Here is a 24,645-nt window from a genome sequence, read left to right on the forward strand (position 1 = left end):
AAATTGCTGTTCTTTTAATGTTATTTTCAAAGTAAACAAAATACAAACATAACCAACAAAATAAATGCAAAATAACACACTATGTAGATCATAATCATATTGCTTATAAAGATTACCTTTTGATTATCCATAGTAAATTATTAACAAAATTTTAATTCATACAGTAATACTGTTCCCTTTCTTTTCCTTTCCTGCAGGACTGTTGAATATCATTCCTATGCTTTCATTTGTTGGACAATTTAATAACAGTACCATATCAATGTGTATGCCCTTGGCAGAGGGATCCTTGTATCTTGTAGATGTATATAATTAAAAAAATCACACCATACTGAAAGGAAATTAGTCGCTTTACTTTGTCGTCTTGCTCTCTTTAAATTATGTTAGTTTTTCAAGTAGAGCTATATTCCAAATTGTTTATACCAAGAATCTATATTTGTTCCTTTAAGGTCTTTCCAAGATCATGCAATAGTTATCCTTGCTGCTACCAACAAAAAACTTACCAACTTCTTATTTTTAATATCAAGGGCTCCTACTGGAAGGAAGGGCGGGATATACATTTAATAAATAATAATAAATAATAATAATTCAGAAATAAATTCAGTATTGCTAATTGTGGTGTCAATGTGATTTTTTTGTTGGGTTATCTGTTCAATCTCCTTCATCACAGTTGACCAAAATCTGCAATTTTTTTGACAGTCTCACCACATATGTGTGTAAGTACTGGTTCTTTGACACCTCCTCCAGTACATTGAAGATGTTCCTGGATTTATCAATGCTATTTTTCTAGGTGTCAGATACCACTGATATGATTTTCAGAGACAATTCTCTGTGTTTAGTTGCTGTTGTTCAGTGTGATGGCTCATTTAAGGAACTTTGATAAGTGACTGGGACAATTCACCTCTCAATCATTTGATGTCGTAATGATGCCAGGTGATTGACAGGTGGGTTATTCCAAAGTTAGCCTATGGGGATGGGTGAAGATTCATAAGGATCTGATCCACCTGGCCAAAAAGGTTTAATGTGATGTGCAAAGGTCAATCTAACATGGGCATCTGCTCAGCAGGAGCCTTCTGACTAGTGGCTCATCCACAGGGCAATTTAGTGTGTGTCTGGTACGACCTGCATCCCCTTGTAATTTGCATGGTTCACATGAGGTTGCAGGCAAGCAGAAGCTAAAGCACAGTTTTCCCTTTTATATCCATATTAACCCAATCCACTGATAGTATGAAAAGGAAAGGAAAAACCATCTCAGCTGTGCTGCGCTCCTCCTTGTAGGCACTTTGCTTTGATGTTTTTTTAGTGGGTGGGTTCTCTTATGCCCCATCACCCACTCCCTCTCTCTCTGCTGCCTGCAAAAGCTGTTGCAGCCACTGCCTACTTTGCCTTTCAACTCACTCCTCCCCCTTCCGCCTTTCACTCAGGATGGAGTGAGTTGAGAGAGAAGGGAGAAGGGAAGGGGATATCTAGTCAGTTTCATTTTTTCTTGTCAATTGCACTCTCCCAGCTTGAACCAGAGGGAGTAAGCATGTAAAATTAGAGGGCGGGACCACAAGGACAGAGACACTAATCCTTCCCAGAGGATTGTCTACTTGTGTGAATGGAAAACAGTGGATTGGAAGCTACCATTGAGCAAGAAGTGTGGACCTTGAAAATCTATTACGATTGTAAAAGCAGCATTTTTAGTACAAAGTTAGGCTCCCATGTGGATAAGTCCTCTGTTTTATGAGGGAGAAAGTAACAGAAAACTGGAAAGAGAAAGAGAAGCAGACATGAGGCTATTAAGGAATTGAACTTTGCTGTTCTGGTCTATTAATATAGGCTATGGTATTTTGTGGAATGTTGTGTATAATATGGGAATGTACATTTTTCTTGTTTGTACATTGGGGATTATAGAATTAATCTGCCCAGATTACCTGGCCTGGCTGACACATGACCTTGCCTGGGGGGGGGGGCACAACTACCAAGGTAGTGTGACTACCACTGCATATGTGTGAAAGTCACATCCCAGTCTGGGGCATTCATGACTTCCTGTGACCCAGGTGGAGCATATGATTGACAGGTAGAATCTTTATCAAGGACCAGCCAGCCTGGCATTTTTTAGTTCAAGGCAGGACTCCTGAGATAACAAGCCTTTAGACCAAGGTAGATCTCAGTGTGATAAGGAGAAGCTTGGTAAGCCTGGGAGAGAGGTAAAAACCAAGAAGAAAGGGTGCTACTCAAGAGCAAAATTCTCCTGAGGGCCTGGTCAATTAAGGGATTGTTTCAGTCAGGGGAAGTGGCATTTTTGTCTACTTTATTTTGTTATTTTGTTCCAAAGGGGAATATACTAATTTCCTGTATTTTTTTTTCTATATTACATATCTTTCCTCAAATGTCACATTTTTCTTTGTTTTAGTAAACTCTTTGTTTTATAAGCCTGGGGTGGTCTTGCTTCCCCCCCCCCACTACCCACATCACATCTAAAGCTATACTGCACTACTTCAAGAGGCTTCAGAGAGATTGTGGGAAATTTGGAAGCTGCCTGATAAGGGGTGGCCTTCTTTAATTCCTTAGCTGGTAGCTGCAAGAATCACAAAGAGGGGCAGGGTAGGCTGAGCAGAGGGGTATACTCTGTGTTGTGGCTGGATTTCCCTTTCTAGCTGGCCAGGGACTCAGGGTGGTTGGGTTTGGCTGTCATAGCAACATTAAAAGTAGGTCTCCTCTTAACACAGGAATAGCCATGTCAGTAAATATTGTTGTTGCTGTAGTTCCTACACATGCATCAGGTTTTGAATGCAGCAATTGGTTTCACATGTATCAGATGAAAAAAGAAAAACTTGCGCCTCTATGGATATGAAAATGAATCTTAAAAATTGGTCCTGTTCCAAGGATTTCTAGTTCAGCTAAGAGCACAAATCCTAGCTATGCATAAAGAGAAACCCCTTGTCTGTTACTTTTTTTTTCTTGAATAGCTCTGTTTGTTGTATCAATAAAGCAAGAACATGAGAAACACTTTCAAAGAACCCAGTTTTCAAGTGCAAATTATCATTATGGCACTTGATTGCTTTGAGTCCACACATTAACATCGATAGTCATCAGCTGTGTTTAAGAAGCAATTCATCTATTGTTGGGAGGGATGGTGGAGTAACTGGTTTATCACCTAGCAATAGTCTAAGGGTAGAGACACATTCACTGCTCTGCTGGTTCCAGTGCATCTCCACCTCTCTCGTCTGAAAACGGGGGCACATGACACTAGTCAAACCCACCCCTTTTTACTGTAAAATCTGGTGGGATCAGCTCGAGTGCATTTTTTTCTAATTCACTTCAAAGAGATTTCACAACTGATCGGTAGATCAACCCGTTCTCCCTCCAGGTGTGGCCAATGGAAACACTTTGCTATAGGTGACTAGTGTGCTCACAGCTTAAGACTTTTTGAGGAGCCCAACTTTTCCTGTAGAGAACTATAAGCCTAAACCATAATCTTTGGTTGTAGACTTTATAAATGATACAAGCAGGAGTGTGCAATAAACAATATTTATTTAAACCCTGTGCATCTTTTCCAGTGATATACAATTATACAGTTGGAAAAAGGAAGAGACCTCAAAGATAATCTTCAACATCCTTCTGATGCAGGAAATGCACTACAACAGCATCTCTGATGCCCTGAGAATGGTTTCCTTTGAACTTGTATTTTAGGGCATAAAGACAAAAATATCTGTTAAAGGGCAACCTAGAGCAAATATGGAACTTGGAACTTCACTGGAAATTGAACTTTGTTTTGAAATAGAGTGGTTGTAAACAGACAGATGATATAGCTTACTGTTCTTCAACCTTGGGTCCCCAGATGTTGATGACTACAACATCTCATTATCCCATTATCATTGGTCATGTTGTCTGGGGATGATGGGAGTTGTAGTCCAACAAGATAGGGGACCCAAGGTTGAAGAACAATGGCATAACTGACCATGAATAGTTAATATATTGAAAATGATTTGTAGCCAAAATGTTCCACAAGTGGCCGAATGGAGGGAAGCAGTGGCTGAATATTGGGCACACCAAGGAAGGTAGAGGAACCAAGAGTAGTGACCATCCTATAAAGCAAAACAGGTCCACATTAAAAATTTGTGTGCAAAGGCCTTCTTCACAACAATCTAAGCGTGGATTTAAACAGGATGATGAAATTCATTAGATTAAAATATAAAAACAGAAGGAACTAGATGATCAGGTTTATCTAATTGCTCTTGATATTTAACAATGTTGTTCTTTAGCATTTAAAAATAAGCAAAAATTACAGCAAATAGAGCAACAAGGCCAACCAACTTAACCCACAAGGGTACCAAGGATCTGATGCCTGAGTTGTCAACAGGCCTGGTTCTCATGGGTTTTAGGATCCGGTCATACTGTGTCAGGATAGCTTTTCTGGCTCCATCCCATTTCCCTGGTCCTTGCAGGCGATACTGATATGGTGTGCATGGCCCAAAGTAAATTTCCCAGGCCAGCTTGGGATCTGTAAGAAACAGGGGCCATATGGTGGGCTTTACATCTAACAGACAGGCCACTTCATCCATGTACTCAATATAGTCCACTTGGATGGTATGGCGTTGGCTTTTCACATACCTGGGCAGAGAAAAAAAAGAGAAGCATAGACTTGACTTTCTTTGCTATTCATTTTATTTATTCAAATTTATAATCCATCTTTCCTCCCCATGGAGAGACCGGGTTGGCTCACAACAATAAAATTACATAAACCAAATCAGAACAACATTATAATATACCTCAGATAGCACTTAAAACCAGGGGTATAAACATTTCATTAAACGGTCAGCCAAAAGCCTGGATAAATAAAAAAAAGTCTTTACATTTCTTGAATGCAGATAGAGAGGAGGACTGCCTGGTCTTAGTACAGAGTCTACACCAACAATCTTCAACATTTCCTCAGCCCAAACCCAGCCCAAACCCAGTATTAATCCCAACTTTTAAGATGGATGGATTTTAATATTCTACATTTTTGCTTTTCTTTCTCCTTTTGCTCCAGTTTCTATGCCATTTTCTTCCTCATGAAGCCTGCTCAGGGGTGTTGCATTGGCTGCTGATGTGGAAGCATCTAATACAATGGTAGATTACCCCCTCACCCCCACCTCTCTCAAGACAGTGGTTTCCTTTCTTTGCGTTCCCATTTTGCTGATTATCAGTGGCAAAGGAAAAAATGCTATTAGGTCATTGTCAATGTTAGGCCTACTCTGCATAGACTTACTGAAAATAATGGGCATGTCTAATTTATTTTAGGTCCATTAATTTCAATGGGTCTACTCTACATTGAGTAGGAATTAGTTGGCTACAACACATTGCTACCGATGCCACTGCTATCTTAGGTCAGTTCATGACCTGTTTGTGGGGTGCTGAATGTCACACTAACTGGCTAAGAGCCACTGTAGAAGGAGGGAAGTGAGGCAAATGCTGGTCTGGGCTGAGCTGGACTGTTTAGTGTAGTCTCTCACAGAAGCATATAACACCAGTTGTGGATGGTGGGGTGGTGAAGTCCAGACAGTGTTGCTTACCTGGCTTCCAGACACCGAGGGCCACTTCCACTTACTGAGAAGGGGAGGCATGGGGAACTCAGCATGGTGTGGCGGTGGCATGACAGTGGTAGTGTCAGATTGGCTCTGCTGCCGCACCAGTACCATGCCTCGGTCCCTGCATCTTGCCCCTCCCAGGAAATGGCAGCGACCCTCAGCATCTGGAAGCCAGGCACGCAACACAACACTGCCCCACTGACCGCTACCATCACTGAGGGAAGTAGGCAAGGCAATGGCAGATTCTGGTCCAGCCCAGGCATTGCTCCTCTTCCTCAGGTCTACAGCTCACAGGGAGGCCTCAATGGCAACTGTAGCCCTCTTTTTTATTTCTTGCTTAATTTTTGAGTAGTTTGAATACAATCATTTAATTTTCTGTCAGAGTGTGTGTATGTTAAGAGGACTATAAATAATCAGTCATTGTGAACATCGACCAGGCCTCATGCAGAATGTCCACAATAACCTTCCATGGAGAGGGAATTTTGTCTTAATGAATCATTCACTAACAGGCAAAAAACCTTGCGGTTTAAGAATGTACCTATAGCCCACAGCTATTCTACCAAACTTTAAAAAGCAGGGAAATTGGGCAGCTATAGTGAATGCACCAGAGGAGCAGGAGACCTGAACTCCTCTCTGAGATATTGGACTGCCCTACAAAGTTGTCAAAATGCAAACACCATTTGGGTTGGTCTTTCACAGTCCAATCCACTTCCTGTGTAGCTTGGAAAAATTTGGTAACATGTGCCTCTGAGCATATGGTGAGTGGTGGCAACACCTGCAATCAGCCCAAATAATAGAAAGAAGACATATAGAGAATTATATTTTTGTATGTTTGTTGTTCTTCTTACTTTGCTTCTTTTCTGTGTTACTACTGTTTCTACAGAGAATCTAAACCAGATGGTGATGACAGCCTTTTGTGTGTCAAATTGGAGGTTATGTTCTATTTCTATTTTGGGTGCATTAACAGTTGAATCTGAAACTGCAGTTTGATGTAAAATCAGACTGATTCCAATATGTTGCTACTTCAGCAAGGACTCTAGCTGTTGGGAAAAAGAGGATGCATGTTTTCAGCCTGCTATGTGTAAACCACTTCATTTAAGGCAAGGTGGGCACGGTCAATTAAAAACATACAGCACACCTAGCATTTTGTTAGAATATATTTCACCTCCCACTGTTTTATTTTGTGCTAATTGACACACTCCTGAGGTCCACTGGAGACTATTCTGCAGACGTCAGTGCCATTATTATGTTTGGAGTTTTTTTAGTATAAATTTTGCAAAGAGTTGCTGTACTTCACATATTCACAGAAATAGAAACAAAAGAAAATGATTTCCTCTAGGAAACTTCACTAAAATTGCAAAGGAAATCAGACATATTCAAAGTGACCATCTGAACTATATCAACTTGCTTCCTCCCTGCTAAAACAAGATCAGCACAGCACATGTCTTCTTTCTATTATTTGGGCTGATTGCAGGTGTTGCCACCACTCACCATATGCTCAGAGGCACATGTTACCAAATTCTTCCAAGCTACACAGGAAGTGGATTGGACTGTGAAAGACCAACCAAAATGGTGTTTGCATTTTTACAAATTTGTAGGGCAGTACAATATCTCAGAGAGGAGGACAGGTCTCCTGCTCCCCTGGGCACTATAGCTGCCTAATTTCCCTGCTTTTTAAAGTTTGATAGAATAGCTGTGGGCTATAGGTATGTTCTTAAACCGCAAGGTTTTTTGCCTGTTAGTGAATTTCCCTGCTTTTTAATCCGGGAGGGAAGAAATGGGATCCTGTCCAAGTTTGCTGAGAATGGATGGATCATTTGCATGCTTATTGAGTTCAATGGGATTTACTCCCCTGCAATCATGCTTAGGATAGGTGAAACTGACCACAGAGGATGGGGAGGGGAGGAGGAGGAGGAGGAGGGAGGGGAGGAAATGCAGAGGGGAGGACTGTGAGGGGAGCAGGCAGAATGGGGAGGGGAGGAGAAGGACAGGTTTGATCATTTGCATGCTTATTAAATTCAGTGCGATTTACTCCCATGCAATCATGCTTAGGATAGGTAAAACTGACGGGGGGGGGGAGAGGGAGGGCTGGAGTGGGCAGGGAAGGAGGAAGGGAGAGGAGAGGAGAGGGGAAAAGCAGGTCTGATCATTTGCATGCTTATTTTCAATGGGATTTACTCCTATGCAGTCTTGGTTAGGATAGGAAACACTGACCATGGGGGAGGAGGAGGGGGAGTGGGAAGGAGTGTATTGGAGGAGGGCAAAGGAAGGTGGAGGGGAGGGCAGGTTTGATCATTTGCATGCTTATAGAGTTCAATGGTATTTACTTCCGTGCAATCATGTTTAAGATAGGTAAAACTGACCATGGGGAGGAGGAAGAGGAGGACTGGGAAGGGGAGGAGGGGGAAGGGGAAGGAGAAAGAGGGGAATGGAAGGGGATGGGGAGTGAGGGGCAAAGGAAGGGGGAGGGAAGGGGCAAGAGGAGGGGATAGGAGGAAGGAGAAGGGAGGGTGGGTTTGATCATTTGCATATTTTTTTTAGTACAGTGGGATTTATTTCTATGCAATCATGTTTGGAAATGAAAATGGACTGCCTTCAAGTCAATCCCCACCTATTGCGACCCTTTGAATAGGATTTTCATGGTAAACGGTATTCAGAGGTGATTTCACCATTGCCTTCCTCTGAGGCTAAGAGGCAGTGACTGGCCCAAGGTCACCCAGTCAGCTTCATGGCTGTGTGGGGATTCGAACCCTGGTCTCCCAGGTCGTAGTCCAACACTGACCCAGGGAAGGGGCAGGGAGTGGGAGGGGAGGAGACTGGGTGGGTGGGCACTGGGCAGAAGGGAAGCACCTATCCTTTCCAAAAGGAAAACATTGTAAACAGAATCATTCTTTTTCAGCCTTCCCCCACCTTTTTATTCTACAGCAGAAACATGTAGCCTCCCACCCAGATTTAAACCAAAGCTTTCCCTGGCCACATCCACACCAGGCCTTTGGACAGTCATGGCTTCTCTCAAAGAATCCTGGGAAGTGTAGTTAGTGAAGGGTGCTGAGAGTTGCTAGGAGACGCCCTGTTCCCCTCACAGACCTTCAATCAGAGCGGCTGACTGTTAAACCATTCTCTCAGGGGAATAGGAGTCTCTTAGCACCCTTCACAAACTACACTTCCCAGGATTCTTTGAGGGAAGCCACGACTGTCTCACAAGAAATCAAAGTCTGGTGTGGGTGTGGCCCCCTGATTAGCCAAGCCCAGCAGCTGTGAGGCTTTTAGAACTCTGACAGTTGGTTCTTACTGAGCATGCTCCATGCTATCATTGGGTCCCAGCCAAAATTTATTAAATTAATTAAAACTCAGCCAGGCATTTTTTAAACTTTTAAACTGTAGCAGATGAAGGTATGGGGCAATGTCAGTATTAGAATTACAGGTACTTGTGATGTTCCTGCTTATAGTGTAAATATGGTAAGTGCTGTTTATATAGAAGACATATGGTAAGTGGAGTGAAAGAGGAGGGGGGAGTACATGAGCAGTAGAATGCTGGATGATTGGCTGAGCGTTTGAATGGCTGGGAGTATAAATGGAAGAATGACAGTTGAATCGGGGTGGATGTTGGGAGTGTGGAGAAAGAGGGAGTTGGAGTTCTGATTAATAATAAGTCAAGTACAAAACAGGAATAGATGAAACCATACGCTTGTGAAACATTCTAAAACTAATCTTGTTATTTCTGATATTTAATAAATACTTATTTGGTTTACCAAAGGCCTGATCCTTGGCTGGGGGATATACAGACCAGAAGGGAGGGCAAGGTAATTACCAAGGCTGAACAGAAACAGTATCTAATGGTGGCAGCGGTGAAGGGAGTTATTGTAACAAGTCAAGTATCCAGAGCAACCCAGAGTTGTATGCGTTATCTATAAAGATACAAGGGGGTTGGGAACAGCATAAGCACGCAGTCACAAAAGTAACCAGCTAGAGAGAGACTCAGGCAAAGTCTCTGGGAGTATTGGTTATAGGACGTGACTGGTGGTGCTGCCTAGCATGGGGATCTAGTGAGATCTGTGCTAGAGTGGAGTGAGAAACCATATAAAGGATGGTCCGGACTGGTGGTATCCCTGGTGGTGCCTAGTGAAAGGCAGTAGCCACAAGCAGGTGGGAACCTGACAGGGAGAGCCAGGGAAGGCGTCACAGTACTCTGTGAACATGGCTGATTTTTAATGAATTTCAACAGATTATGAGAACTCTCAGAGAAAAAAGTCCAAAAGGGCTCTGAGGTTTTTCTCTCTCTCTTTAGACTTTGAACTCTCAATTCTCTCTGACTGTTTTGTATATCGCCATGAAAATTGAGAGGGTTGTTAAGCAAGCGTTTCTGAGTTCAGGACTATAAGTTATGTAAGGTTTTGTTTTGAAATGAGCTTATGGGAAACATCAGAATGGCATGGGGGGTATTTTAAATTTAACATTGCGGTATGTGAAAAATTCCCGCTGGCTATACTATACAGCCACTCTCATGGCTGTATAATCTCCAACAGACTTTGGGGGATGTACATATCTCAGCTGAATTTTGTGCATTCTCCAGGCAATACACATATTCTCTGGTCAATAGGCATATTTTCTCCAGGAAAAACATACCCTCCCACTGCTAGGTGGAGCAGCAGGAAGTGGGGGTGGAGAAACACTCCAGATACACATTGACATTTTTCTGTAGTCTAGTCTCCTTTTCACCATTCTTGCCCTTTCCCCAGTCAGCTGAGCAACACACGGGCAGTTGCAGGGAGAGGAAAGTTTTAAACCTTCCCCCCACTCCCATGATTCTGATAGAAATCCCCCCCCCAGCTAAGGAAAAGGCTTAATCATCATGGGAATCTTGCTGGGAAAAGAGAGTGCAAAGTGCCTCTGGTCCCCCCTGCTGCTCGCAGATTACCTCCAAGAGAATTCAGCTCTTGGTGGGAAAAGGTTGCCTACTCCTCCTGGCATTGCTGTAGTATTTCTAGGGCTCTAGGACTGCATGTTGGCCGGTCAAAAATACAGGTGATGTGCATAGGCCAGCCCTTGGCTGGGGAGCGTCATGGCTTAACAGAGCAGCGGGGCCCTGCTGTTCATGCTGGACAGGGCAGAAGTTGGGGAAGGCAAACACTGGGCAAGGCTGGAGCCCAAATGGGCTTGATGCCATCATGTGATGGCAGAGGGGCGGCTCAGACCGGCCCTGAAGTAATTTGCCTGTCCCTCCCTTTCCCCCCAGCTTAATGAAATATTCTCAGTTCCACTAACATTGGGGGGGGGGGGAGTTTGCTACTGTTACTTTTACAGTTTTTCATCATATGATGGAAACAGTAAATCTGTTATGCAATGGGAGATGAATTCCCATTCTCAGACATCACTCCAGAGACTATGCATATGGCCTGTGTCATCTCTTGGTATGCAGTCCAAACCCTGGGCTGAAGGCAGGGGCAGGCACATTGCTTTGAGGGATGGGGCTAAGCTGGCCCCAGTGCTGTCACATGATTCGGGCTCCAGGCTGGTACAGTTATTTGTCTCCCCCCTCTTCTCCCCCGGATGGAATGAGAAGCGCAGCTGTGGCTGTGGCCCTGCTGCTCTGTTAAGCCAGGATGTTTCCCAGCCATGAGTTGGCCTACGCATGTCACCTGCGTTTCTGGCCTGCCGACATCCAGTCCTAGAGCTTGAAAATGCTACAGCAATAAGAACGTGCGTAGGTAACCTTTCCCCTGCAAGAGCTGAATTCTCTTGGAGGTAATCTGCTAGCCGCGGTGTTTTTTCGCACAATTTCCCAAGAGCGATGGCACATCATCAAAGCCTGTCACTCCCACGGGGACTTGCAGTACAGTATTCCAATACAAAGTGCAGAAGCAGCCCCATGCGCCAGAGTGGCTGGATTATCTTTTTTAAAAATCTAAGAGAAAGAGACCAGGCAGCACGCAGCCCTCAGGTGCCTTGTCAGTTCTTTATATATTTTAACAAGTGTTGCCTGTGTTTCCATGCAGATCTATAAGGATTTCTCCTTAATCAGCACAGAAATGGGGCTGAGTCCTGTTCCCATGCAGAACTGGGACAGACCAGTCTTTAATGGGCTCATCCATCCTTAATGTCCACACACTCCCATTTTTTCAGGCAAGATATTCATTGCTGTTCTGTCACTTGCTGTCACCAGTGGGTGGAGCTTGACAGAATGTATCCGGGCTATATTTTCCTCCTCCCTCTCCTCAATCATTCCTCCACAATCTTTTTTCCATTTTGGGCATGCATGCAGGTACCCATGCACTTTAAAAAACATCATCAGGAAGATCACAAAAAGAATATTATAAGTCTTATCATATTTCACAACAGGCAAAAAAGAGACCTGTTATGGGAGGCAGGAGCGGGGAATATCCATTTAATCTACAGTTTCATTTTTAATTAATACTGAGGTCTTGCCTGACTAAGGCTTCCACAAGAGTGATAAAGCAGTCCAGACATCTCTAATTTTTGAAGCCTGATATATCTTTTATGGTACTGTGATTATAGTCTCTGCTGAGCTGGGCTGAAATTCAAACAAGCCTCCTGTAGGCAGGAACTGGTGGAAATGCAAACAATATTATTTGGGCTTTGTTGTTGTTATGTGCCTTCAAGTCGATTGTGACTTATGGCGACCCTATGAATCAGTGACCTCTGTCATGAACCACACTGTTCAGATCTTGTAAGTTCAGGTCTGTGGCTTTCTTTATGGAATCAATCCATCTCTTGTTTGGCCTTCCTCTTTTTCTACTGTTTTCCCAGCATTATTGTCTTTTCTAGTGAGTTGTGTCTTCTCATTATTTGTCAAAGTATGATAACCTCAGTTTCATCATTTTAGCTTCTAGTGACAGTTCTCATTTTAGTTGTTCTAACACCCAATTATTTGTCTTTTTCACAGTCCACGGTATCTGCAAAGCTAGTTTCAAATGAGTTGATTTTTCTCTTATCTGCTTTTTTCACTGTCCAACTTTCACATCCATCCATAGAGATCAGGAATACCATGGTCTGAATGATCCTGACTTTAGTGTTCAGTGATACATCTTTGCATTTGAGGACCTTTTCTAGTTCTCTCATAGCTGCCCTACCCAGTCCTAGCCTTCTTCTGATTTCTTGACTATTGTCTCTATTTTGGTTAATGACTGTGCCGAGGTATTGATAATCCTTGATAAGTTCAATGTCCTCATTGTCAACTTTAAAGTTACATAAATCTTCTGTTGTCATTAGTTTAGTCTTCTTGACGTTCAGCTGTAGTCCCACTTTTGTGCTTTCCTCTTTAACTTTCATCAGCATTTGTTTAAAATCATTACTGGTTTCTGCTAGTAGTATGATATTGTCTGCATATATTGATATTTCTCCCTCCAATTTTCACACCTTCATCTTGGTCCAATCCCGCTTTCTGTATAATATGTTCAGCGTATAAACAAATAGGGTGATAAAATACACCCTTATCTCACACCGTTTTTGATGGGGAACCAATCAGTTTCTCCATATTCTGTCCTTACAGTAGCCTCTTGTTCACAGTATAGATTGCGCATCAGGGCAATAAGATGCTGTGGCACCCCCATTTCTTTTAAAGCATTCCATAGTTTTTCATGATCTACACAATCAAAGGCTTTGCTGTAATCTATAAAACACAGGGTGATTTTCTTCTGAAATTCCTTGGTCCGTTCCATTGTCCAACGCATGTTTGCTATATGATCTCTGATGCCTCTTCCCTTTCTAAATTCAGCTTGGATGTCTGGCATTTCTCGCTCCATATATGGTAACAGCTTTTGTTGTAGAATCTTGAGCATTGCTTTACTTGCATGGGATATTAAGGCAATAGTTCGATAATTACTGCATTCCCTGGGATTTCCTTTCTTTGGAACTGGGATGTATATTGAATGCTTCCAGTCTGTGGGCCATTGTTTAGTTTTCCATATTTCTTGACAAATTTTTGACAGATTCAGTCTAGCTTGTAGCAACTCCATTGGTATGCCAACTGTTCCTGGTGCTTTGTTTCTTCCAAGTATTTTAAGAGCAGCTTCCACCTCACATTCTAAAATTTCTGGTTCTTAATACGGTTTCTCCATGAATGAGTCTGTCATCTTTGCATCTCTTTTATTGAGTTCTTCAGGGTATTGCTTCCATCTTCCTTTATTTCATTTCAGTCAGTCTCTGTTGATTATTCAACATCCCTACACTTGGTTTAAATTTCCCTTTCATTTCTCTAATCTTTTGGAATAGGGCTCTTGTTCTACCTTTTTTGTTGTCCTCTTCTGTTTCTATACAATAACTATTGTAATAATTCTATTTGTCCCTACGTACTAGTCACTGTATTGCTGCATTTAGGGTTCTGACTGTGTTTCTATCTCCTTTTGCTTTTGCTTTCCTTCTCTCTTTAACCATTTTAAGAGTTTCTTCAGTCATCCATTGAGGTCTTTCTCTCTTTTTAACTAGAGGTATTTTATTGTCTTTTTGCATTCTTCCCTGATAATGTCTCTGACTTCACTCCATAGTTCTTCTGGTTCTCTGTCAACTAAATTTAAAGCCTCAAACCTGTTCCTTATTTGATCTTTATATTCTTCTGGGATGTTATTTAAATTGCATTTTGGCATTATGGTTGCTTTGTTCTTTTTCTTTAGCTTTACTCTGATTTTCGATACGACCAGTCTGTACCACAGATCTGTACCACAGTCTGCTCCTGGTCTTGTTTTCGCAGAAAGTATGGAACTCCTCCATCTTCTGCTACCAATTATACAATCAATTTGATTTCTATATTGACCATTTGGTGATGTCCACGTGTGCTGTTGTCTTTTCGGTTGCTCAAAGAATGTGTTCACAAGAAACAAATTACTGGCTTCACAGAATTCAATAAGTCTTTCTCCTGCTTCATTTCTGTCTCCTAAGCCCCATTTTCCCACCATTCCTAGTTCTTCTCTGTTCCCTACTTTTGCATTCCAGTCCCCCATGATCAGCACATCTTGTTTTGGTGTGTGATCAATTTCTTCCTGTACTTCTGCGTAAAATCTCTCCAATTCCTTTTCTTCTGTGTTTAAAGTTGGATGATGGTTACGTTAATAGGTTTCCCATTTAATCTCATTGATATCACTCGCTCAGACCTTGCATTGTAGCTCCTAATTGCTTTTGCTACATCACTTCTCACTATTAAAGCAACCCCATGTCTTCAGAATTTCTCATTTCCTGTATAAAATATTTTGTAGCTGCCTGATTGAAAATGTCCCATTCCTGTCCATTTTAATTCACTCACGCCAAGTATTGTAATGTTGATACGCTCCATTTCTTGCTTGACAATTTCTAACTTTCCCTGGTTCATGCTTCTCACATTCCATGTTCCAATTGTGTGCCGTCGTACAACTCCGGACTCTCCTTTCGCATCTGTATGCATCAGCCTCTGGGCTTCCTTTCGGCTTTGACCCAGCTGCGTCATTAGTCACAGCGCTACTTGTACTTGTCCTTTGTTCTTCCCCAGTAGCTCGGTGAGTGCCTTCTGACCTGGGGGTCTCATCTTCCAGCACTATCTCGTGTTGCATTTTGGATACTCTGTTCATAGGGTTTTCATGGTAAGAGGTATTCAGAGGTGGTTTACCGTTGCCTTCCTCTGAGTTGGGCTACTGGCAACAAAATGGCTAGGCTGTGCTCAGGTGGGGAAGAAATTAAAGTAGGGGTGTGGTGATAAAAGCACCAAAACATCACGAGGCACATCTTCCACTAAGAAAATATGCTAACAAACTTCCACACCAGCAGTGATTGTAGATGAAGTTGTACACTGGGTTCTTTTGCAAAATGAATAAATTGGATTAAATGCAGAAAAACCACAGGCTGGTATTTTTATGAAAACCATATCATGTGGATGATGCCAAAAACATGCATGTATGTGTAACACTGCTTCCACAATAAACTCCCATTTGGAAGCATCCTTAGTAATAACCACAGTTGGAAGGGGTAGCAATGCTACAATACTAGCCTACATGTTAACAATTCAAGTCAGGCCTGCCATTTACCGTTGCGCCATGGATGTTTGGGTCATGGTAATACTGGACATCATCTCATTTGTTGATGGTAACTTAACAAGTCCTGGAAAACAGAGACAAGAGTGAAGAGACAATGCAATGCTTTGAGGATCTGGATAAAGGTAAATGGAAAAAGTGATCAAAGAAGAGAAGATGCACTCTCTTGGAGACCTGAGGTCTCATGCAACAAAACAGAACTACTCCACCCTAGTCAGCTGGAATTCTCTTTTCCTTTGAGAGATCTCAGACTTGATTCTCCGTGTGCCTGACTAAGCTTTGGTTGCCTAATAGGGCTGATATTTCTGAGCTTTCTGACAGAAAAGGGGAGCCAGATGCCCCCGGGGGCCCTGCACCACTTCCTCTCTCCCCACCCCCTGCATACCATCCTGGTAAGAAAGGGGGGGAGAATAAATTCCTCTTTCTTTCACTAATCAGAAAGAAAAATGACTGATTTCCTCTTCCATGGTTATCATGCAGTTGGGAAAGGACCCTTCTCTTTTTAAAACTTTTCTTGAAAACCTCTTACAAAGATTGTGCATTGCCTCCAGCATGCCCAGCAACCTCGATAAAATCTTTTAAAGAAAGGTGCCACACTGCCTGCCTGCCACTCACCTTAAATTTATGAGGTGGCAGAGGGCTGTTTTCCTTTTTTATTTTTAAATGAGCTCTGTGAGCCTCTTCATTTCAGTCACCTGAGCATAAGCCCCCACCTCCTCTCTTCTCCAAACCTCAGGCCACTTGCTGGGCTGTGCAGGGCCCTACACCAGCACCCTTTAATCCATCCCCAGTGGTGCCACTGAGGGGAGTCCAAAGAAATAGGAAAGCTGCTCCACTCTCAGCTCTGGTTAACAGACACCCTTCCATCACCATTAAGCAAGGCTGCCAGAAAATAAACACCTGCCCTGTCCAGACAATGTCCATTTATAATTAAAGTTCATAATGTTCATTCCTGAACAATAAGATTAATAGATCACCAGAAGCATCCGGAAATAGTATGAAGGAGCTTACCCTTAAATACACGAGTAGCCCAGCGAGCCTGCAGTTCTGCAATGGGCATGATGGCGCCCAATGGCTGGACAAGACCAATGATAGCCAGAGTCGGCTGCTCCAGATGAGGAGGGAAGACAAATTTATATAGGGGGATTTGGTTATCAATGACTCTCACACAGTTCCCAAGGAAAGGAAAAGAGAAACTGTATCCTGTGGCAAAGACAACAAAATCGATATTCTCTTCCTTAGAGCCATCTTCAAAGACAGCAGCTGTTTCAGTAAATTCACTGATGTTTGGTTTCACTAGCACTTTCCCTGAAATGATGCAGTTTGGGAGGTCATCATTGATGGTTGGATGTTGGCTAAAAACCCTAAAAGATGTAAAAAAATAATAAAAGAACTTTATTTATTAAAACGTATCTTTAAACTGCTTAATATTTCAAAAAATCTCGATGTGGTGTACAGTCTAAATCAAACAATCTACCATAAAAATATTTAGAACAAAAATACAACTTAAAAACAATAAAACAGCAGTATAAAAACACATAAACACACATAAAAGAAAATAAAACAAATTCAGAAGAGTCAAACACTTAAAACAGGTCCAATCTTATGGGTGAGGAAAAGCCTGGGCAAAAAGCTAAGTCTTCACAAGACATCTGAAGCAGCTGGTGGCTGCTACTTCACATATGGCAGAGGGGAGGGAATTCCACAGCAGAAAAAGAGCATTTTCAGATCCCCGCCCTATGATATTCTGTAGGGTATGGTAATGCCACAAGTAGAATTTCCCCAAAAGAGCTAAGTGATCTTACAGGTCTATGCAGGCATAAGTGGTTTCTCAGGTAATCTGGTCCTGAATTGTTCAGGGGTTTATAAGCTAACAGCAAGACCTTGAACATGACCCAGTAGCTGATCAGCAGCCAGTGTACTTCATTCAGCACAGGTATAATATGTGTACCGCCAGGTGCTCCACACAACGACCTGGCCACAGCATTCTGCACTAGCTGCAGCTTCCAGTTCAATCCCAAAGGATTCAATCCCACATACAAATTTATGAATCACAGTGGCTAAGCTATCCCTGTCCAGGAAAGGGTGCAGTTGGTGTACCAACCAAAGGTGATAATAGACACTGCTTGCCACAGAGGTCATCCAGTGACAGAGACGGATCTAGGAGCACCCCGGACTACATACCTGTTCCTTCAGAAGGGAGTGCAACCACATCAAGACCCAGTGAACTCCCCCTGTTAGACCTGGAAACTGCTCACCCACAGAGTCCCTGTCTTACCAGGATTCAGTCTCAGTTTGTTGGCCCTCATTTAATCCACCACTGCATGGTTTAAAACAGTCACAGCCTCTTCTGATTCAGATGTAACAGAGCTGGACGTCATCAGCACAATGATGGCACTGAGCCTCAAATCTCCTAATGACTGCTCCCAGAGGCTTCATATAGATATCAAACAGCATTGGGGGGAAAATAGTGCCCTGTGGCACACCACAGCACAACTGTCAGGGGGTAGACATATAATCCCCCAACACTATTCTCTAAAGCTAGCCTTGTAGGTAGGAGTGGAACCATTGCAACATGGTGCCACCAACTCCCAACTCACAGAGATGTTCCAAAAAATATACCATGGTCAACTGTAACAAATTTGCACTGCCTCTCTGTACCTCTCCTGATGAAGGTCATCCATCAGGGCGACCAAGACAGATTCCATCTCTAAACTGGACCTGAACCCAGACTGAAATGGGTCAAGATAATCAGTTTCCTCCAACAGTGTCTCCAGCTGGACTGACATCTCCCTCTCAAGCACATTACCTGAAAAGAGGTATTTGTGACTGGATTGTAGTTGTCAAGAACCTCAGGGTCCACAGAGGGCTTCTTTAGGAGTGGTCACACAACCGCCTTCAAGGCACACTCACCCCATATACAAAGATGTATTAACTACTCCCTACACTCACCCAGCCACCCTCCTTGGCTAGCTCAAATTAGCCATGATGGACAGGGTTTGAGGGAGCATGTTGTGGGCTGAATAGTTGCAAGGACCATGTCCAAATCCTCAGACCTCATCACAAGATCAGGCAAGATGTGTCAGACAACTCATCCGGCTCTGTAATAACAGTGACATTAAACTCAACATGATGAGTAATTTTATCTTCAAAGTGCCTGGCAAACTTGTCACAGCAAACTTCTGATGGTTCCAACACTTTATTCCTGGGGACAGGTGTCAAGAGTCCCCATACTACATAGAAAAACTCTGCTGGCTGTCTACTTCAGGATGCGATGGAGGGGAAACATAAGCCTTCTTTGCTGCCTACATTGCCATGCAATAGGCATGACAATGCACTCTAGAGCATGCCTGATCGATTTCACATTGAGTCTTGCACTCTTGCCTTTGCCTAGCCTGTTTCATAGCTTGGAGCTATGACAACACGCCGGGGCATCTCATCATTCCATAGTGAGATCAAGGCCTTCACAGGATTACTGCCTCTGGCTCTTGGTCCTGATTCCTCCCCTCTGCCCTTGAAGATTTGGGGTGAGTGGTATGCATATAACTGTGTGCTAGTTTTATTTTCCTTAGTTTTCACAGGTGTGGTGAAAGTTGCTTAGCCTTGCAATAAAAGTGCCTAAGTGTAACTTCACGTTGAACATCATCCCACTAGTTTCTTCCCTATTCATCACTCTACAGTGGTCCCTTTAAAATCCCTTCACCTTGCAGTGCAGCAGCAGCAAGGCGAAGCTAGAAAGAGCTTCCCACATGGGGTGCAGGAAAAGTGGCTGTTGCCTGGCAGAGTTCAAAACACAAGCGGGAGGTGTCAAGCCTTGAGAGCAGTTTGGATTTTCAGCCGCTCTGCACTTGCAGCTCTGTAGCTTTTGGGTGGTGTAACCCCTTAACCGTAGTTAAGGAAGAAGTCTGGTTTTGCCCAGAATGCTAAGGTATGGTTAACGGTAACCAAGATTTATAAACCAACAACAAACCCTGGTTAATTCATGTTTTAACCATAGTTTATAAACCATAGTGAAGCTCTGGGGCCAGGTTCAGACGATCAACTTTTAACTATGATTAACTAATCCCCGGTTTATAAACCATGGTTTAGCATTACATACGAACCAGCTATGTGTGGTTCACTCTAGCTCCAGAGGGAACAATTAGAAGAACACTGTTGGATCCATTTTATACACATTATCTACAACAGCTTGTTCTCAATATTTTAGTTTTTAGCCTGTTTGGGATTTTCTGCATTATTAAATAAAGCAGGACACTATTCTACCTCGTCCTTCATGCTGTAACTCACACAACCCCGATCTTCAGGAGCACTATGCTGCATCAACTTGGCAGCAGGCAGGATAAGAGCTCCTCCAGATGACCTGTTTCTTGAACTTGCACTTGTTTCTTGATTTGCTTGCACAAAGCTTATGCCAAGATTACCTCTAGGGTAGAAACACACTCACTGTTCTACCAGTTCCAATACGTCCTCACCTCTCTCTTCTGAAAACAGGAGCACATGATGCTAGTCAAACTCTGACCCTGGTGGGAGCAGTTTGAGGTGTTTTTTTTTTTTTAATCACTTCAAAGAGATTTCACAGCTGATCAACCTGTTGCCCTCCAAGGTGTGGCTAATGGAAACACTTAGATCTCATGACTAGTGTGTTTACAGCCTTAGTCTTTATTGAGCATTCATTCTGAATTGTTTGTGAAGCAGTTATATGGCAATGAGCATCCATCCTGATCTGTTTGTGGGGTGTTTACCCATCTTACTGTTAGTCATTCATACATTTCACACTTTTCAGTGCATGTTCCTGTCACTTTCTAAATTGGAAACAGACCAATTCTTTTTTAGAATTAATTGTTATGCCAAGGTGACAGAGCCCTTTAATCTGCTAAGTGTACAAACCTAAAGTTCTGGTATGTGCTTGAATCCCTCCCAAAATACTGACAGTCTGGAGGTACCTGAAGTTTCACTTCAGGGGAATAGCCTGATTTTGTTTGCAGCTTTATTTAAAAAGAGAGATATATACCCCAGAGTTGGAAAAGCTTTCATAAAACTAAAAAAAAAAACAAGGAAAAGAAAGTAACCTTGCTAATATTCAGGAATTTGAATGTATCCTGAATGAAGACTAGGTGGGGTTTTGGTATAACAAGCGACTGCTCAGCTCAATCACATTCCACATCAGTCATGATCACAACATTAATATGAGCAGGGGAGGGGGGATTGCCACATCTATCCAGTGCTGAAATATTGAGTCTTTGGTGTTGTAACAATGCAATATCCTTATTATCAGAAGTGCTACCACGGGGATAGATATCAATATTCCCTGCAACAGATGAATGACAAGTGCACGGTTGTGGTGTTAAAATGATCATTTGAAAAATCCTTTTGAGTGCTGGGATTGGTAATCTTAAAAGCTATACACACATCAACCTGGAAAAGTTGCTTTACTCAGCTATATACAGATATGGTCATGAAATGAAATAAATAATTTTCATTCTTCTTTGCATTCAGAGTGTGTAAAAAAAAGAGTTTGGACCATTAATACAAATTAAAAAAAACCTTTTCCCTTCCCTTTTCAAACTGAGAGTTTCTTTAGGCCTGGCAATCATTGCCTCTTATCACTGCAGAGCCTCTAAAATATTCACGTTGAGGAACAACATTATTAATGACAGAAGCTGTGAGTACCAATAAGTGAGCAATTTATATGGCACAGAAAGTGTTCTCTTCTCTTTGATTTGGGTGTAATGGAAGGCAGTCAAAACCCTAAGTTTTATCATTTTCTCTTTTTTGTAGTTTGATGTGGGTGAGCTATCTTATTGTTCAGTCTCTTAATATGACCTGTTAAATAAATGTGAGCTTAATGTTGATATTACTGATACTGTAAGTTGTTAATTGATCTACTGCTATGTTGCATGCTCATTTAAACTTTTGGGTTTTTTTAATGAATTATAATTGTTGCAGTATCAGTGACGTATTGTCACTGTAGTACTATCGGAGGTCACTGTAGTACTATAGTCACTGTAGTACTATAGGGTCGCCATAAGCTGTAATCAACTTGAAGGCACATAACACACACATTGTTCGTTGTTATGTGCCTTCAAGTCAATTACGACTTACCACGATCCTATGAATCAGCGACTTCCAATAGCATCTGTTAGAAACCACCCTGTTTAGAACTTGTAAGTTCAGGTCTGTGGTTTCCTTTATGGAATCAATCCATCTCTTGTTTGGTCTTCCTCCCTTTCTACTCCCTTCTGTTTCCCCCAGCATTATTGTCTTTTCTAGTGAATCATGTCTTCTCATTATGCGTCCGAAGTATGATAACCTGAGTTTCATCATTTTTGCTTCTAGCGATAGTTCTGGTTTAATTTGTTCTAACACCCAATTATTTGTCTTTTTCGCAGTCCATGGCATCAGCAAAGCTCTCCTCCAACACCACATTTTAATACTGTAATATTATTATAATATTATTGTATTATTTTTATTTGTTTGTTTATTGTAGTTAAATTGTCTTCTGTGAGACAACTGAGCACATATTTATGGGAAATGCAGTATATAAATAAACTGACTATAACTACTAAATAAACACATAAAATAAAGTATATTGTGCTATACCTGTGTTTAGGTTTCAAACCATAATGAGAATGGTTGAATCTTGCATTTAAACTGTTCTCCATCCATTGGTTTACCATGGAAGTAGTAAAGCATTGCCTCCACAATGTGTTATACCGAGTCGAAAGTACCACATCTCCAGGATAGCCTTCTTCGCCAACACGATTAAGGACCCATGCTCCTCTGCGAGTGCTCAGGTAGACCTGATACAGAAAAATAATTGCTTGAGCTAATAGAGCCATGTAATTTCTTCCTCCTGATAGTCTTTGCTCCATCTGCAACATTCCCCAAAACTGTGCGACTATTTAGTCAGACATCACCAGTCAGATAGATGTGAATGTTTGGAGACACAGACAGCAGAGGGTGCATTCCTTAAACATTTTCAGTGACTCCCTTAAAGGTTTGTGCCTTCTATTTTTTCCCAGTTACAACTGAGTGGCCAGACCTCCCAATTGGACTAACTTCAGCTATAAAACTGAAATGGGACATCACTGTTGCAGCACTATCGGAGGAGCACAGCCAGAGGGGTGCACCCCTTGACAAGCTCATTCAAGAAGCCCAAATGTTAAGGCTAAGAGCTCTATGCCTCAAAATTTAAGACTGGATCAAAAGCACAATTAAATAATTTGTTATGATTAGAAAATTTAGAATAATCTTACCAGTATTATCTTAGTGCGTTTAAATATATTGGTTTGCATTATTAGTCAGGAGGGCTATACAATGCGATTAACTGAGCTGAAGAATAGGAGAGGGTGTTACTGAATTTATTCCTTCTAAATTTTGAATATAGTGCAATATATTTAAGATATAATAGGCTTAAATATGAGATCAGAACAAAGTAATAAAAGTATAGGAATAGTAATTTATTTCAGCTGCAACAGGCTATGGGATGGTACACAAATAAGTCTGGTTATTTAAAGAAATTGGAAGAGATTATAATTATTATAAGACTAACTGAGTAGTAGTAGGAAAGATCTAAAAGCAATTGTGTAATCAAGAAGCATGGGAAGTTAAAAAGTTACAGAGCAATCCAACACATGGGAAGCTGGTGGAAGGGGCGCTGGTGCCAGCAGACCAGGCACGAAGCTCCGCAGCATCTATTTGCCATTTGGGAGCTGCCAAACCGGCTGACTGTTGGCTCAGCCAGGAGCTGCGTGCATGAACATAAAAGAAAAAGCCAGCTCTCACTAATACCCCTACAGGCAAGTAAGTGATCCCCATTGACTTCCATTATAATTATTTTCTTAGACTGGCCTTTTTCTCACTGAAACTATAGCCCGGATCAGGACCCGCAGAAGCATGCTGAACGGAAGTGTGATGTTGCGTAAGCCCCCCCCAGCTCCTTCTCCAACACCCCCCCCCGAATGCTCCCTTTTCAGGGCTTCTGCCAGCACTACTTCCACCGGATTGGGCTCCCTGGCAGATCTGAAGTAAACACTGCCGGTGAATATCTGTGAGAAAATATATGTGAGAAACTTTTCAGTAAGCCTGTATTTTATCATCTATGACTCAGCAACTCTGAGTTGAAGAGGAAGCCAATTTAATATTACCCAACAAGAGAACTGACACAGGACAGCAGTGTTGCTTTACGGCGGCCATTGCTTGGCTGGGTTATATTAGTGAGATTCTGTGGAAAACCTGCTCTTCCTCTGCTTCAGCTGATACTGGCTCACCATTACAGATTCAGGCTTTAAGAGATATAACCATCTACAGACATTCGAGAACATCTGTAAGGAGAGATACCCATCAAATAACATCTATATATGAGAGATACAGCTAGTGGATATTAATCATCTAACTGGAACCACGAAATTGCCCTGTTTTTGGCGTCTCCACGACTGGCCAGGCTGCTACGAGGATTGTATTATCATATTTAGAGCAGCGCAGGCCCCTAAAGACAGCTGCCACACCATGAATTGAATCTGGTGGTGGCCAGGAAGAAGGAGACATCCCCAGCAGGCGAAACCCTTTCACCGGCTGCTAGTCAAAAAACCGCTATACAGGAATTTCCATCTACTGCTCCGACCTACCAGCTGGAGAGGAGTGACTTGTAGAGGAGAATTGGATGCCTGTTGAACTTAAGATATTCTGGTGCTGTTTTGGGGTGGGGGGCTTGCCTGATTGGCGGATAAGGAGGGGGCATGTGCAGACCAGAGGGGGGTACCGTGGGGAGGGTGGGGAGCCACAATATTAAAAGGCTAGGCGGCAGATCCTGGAAAGGTGCGGGTGGCAGGCCACGCCAGTTTAGGGGAACAAGGGATAGATGCATAATATCCATCCCCTGTTCCGGGCCTGTCAATAACCAGAAGATAACTGGGGGACGCAGGACTCCATCCGACCTTCGACTGCTGTTATGTAACGCCAGGTCTGTGGCCCAAAAAACAACGCTCATCCATGATATGATTCTGGATGAGAACACAGACCTGATGTGTATTACGGAGACCTGGCTGGATGAGGCCTCAGCTCCTACGCTTGAGGCC

At 42.4% G+C, this 24,645-nt stretch overlaps 1 protein-coding gene across 4 annotated transcripts in view; it reads right to left on the reverse strand.

The window, feature by feature from the left end:
• Positions 1 to 3,497: 3,497 nt before the first annotated feature.
• The window catches only part of LOC133364424 (flavin-containing monooxygenase 5-like), a 68,011-nt gene continuing 46,863 nt past the window's right edge, over positions 3,498 to 24,645 (reverse strand). For all 4 annotated transcript variants that reach the window (XM_061584926.1, XM_061584934.1, XM_061584932.1 and 1 more), the window contains 4 exons: positions 22,169 to 22,368; positions 16,580 to 16,932; positions 15,563 to 15,635; positions 3,498 to 4,596 (listed from right to left, as the gene is read on the reverse strand). In XM_061584926.1, the coding sequence (XP_061440910.1) occupies positions 4,251 to 4,596; positions 15,563 to 15,635; positions 16,580 to 16,932; positions 22,169 to 22,368 (972 nt within the window). In that variant the 3' untranslated portion in view covers positions 3,498 to 4,250. The remainder of the gene's footprint in view (positions 4,597 to 15,562; positions 15,636 to 16,579; positions 16,933 to 22,168; positions 22,369 to 24,645) is intronic.

Source organism: Rhineura floridana, chromosome 1 (genome assembly GCF_030035675.1).
Source record: "Rhineura floridana isolate rRhiFlo1 chromosome 1, rRhiFlo1.hap2, whole genome shotgun sequence".
NCBI lineage: Eukaryota > Metazoa > Chordata > Lepidosauria > Squamata > Rhineuridae > Rhineura > Rhineura floridana.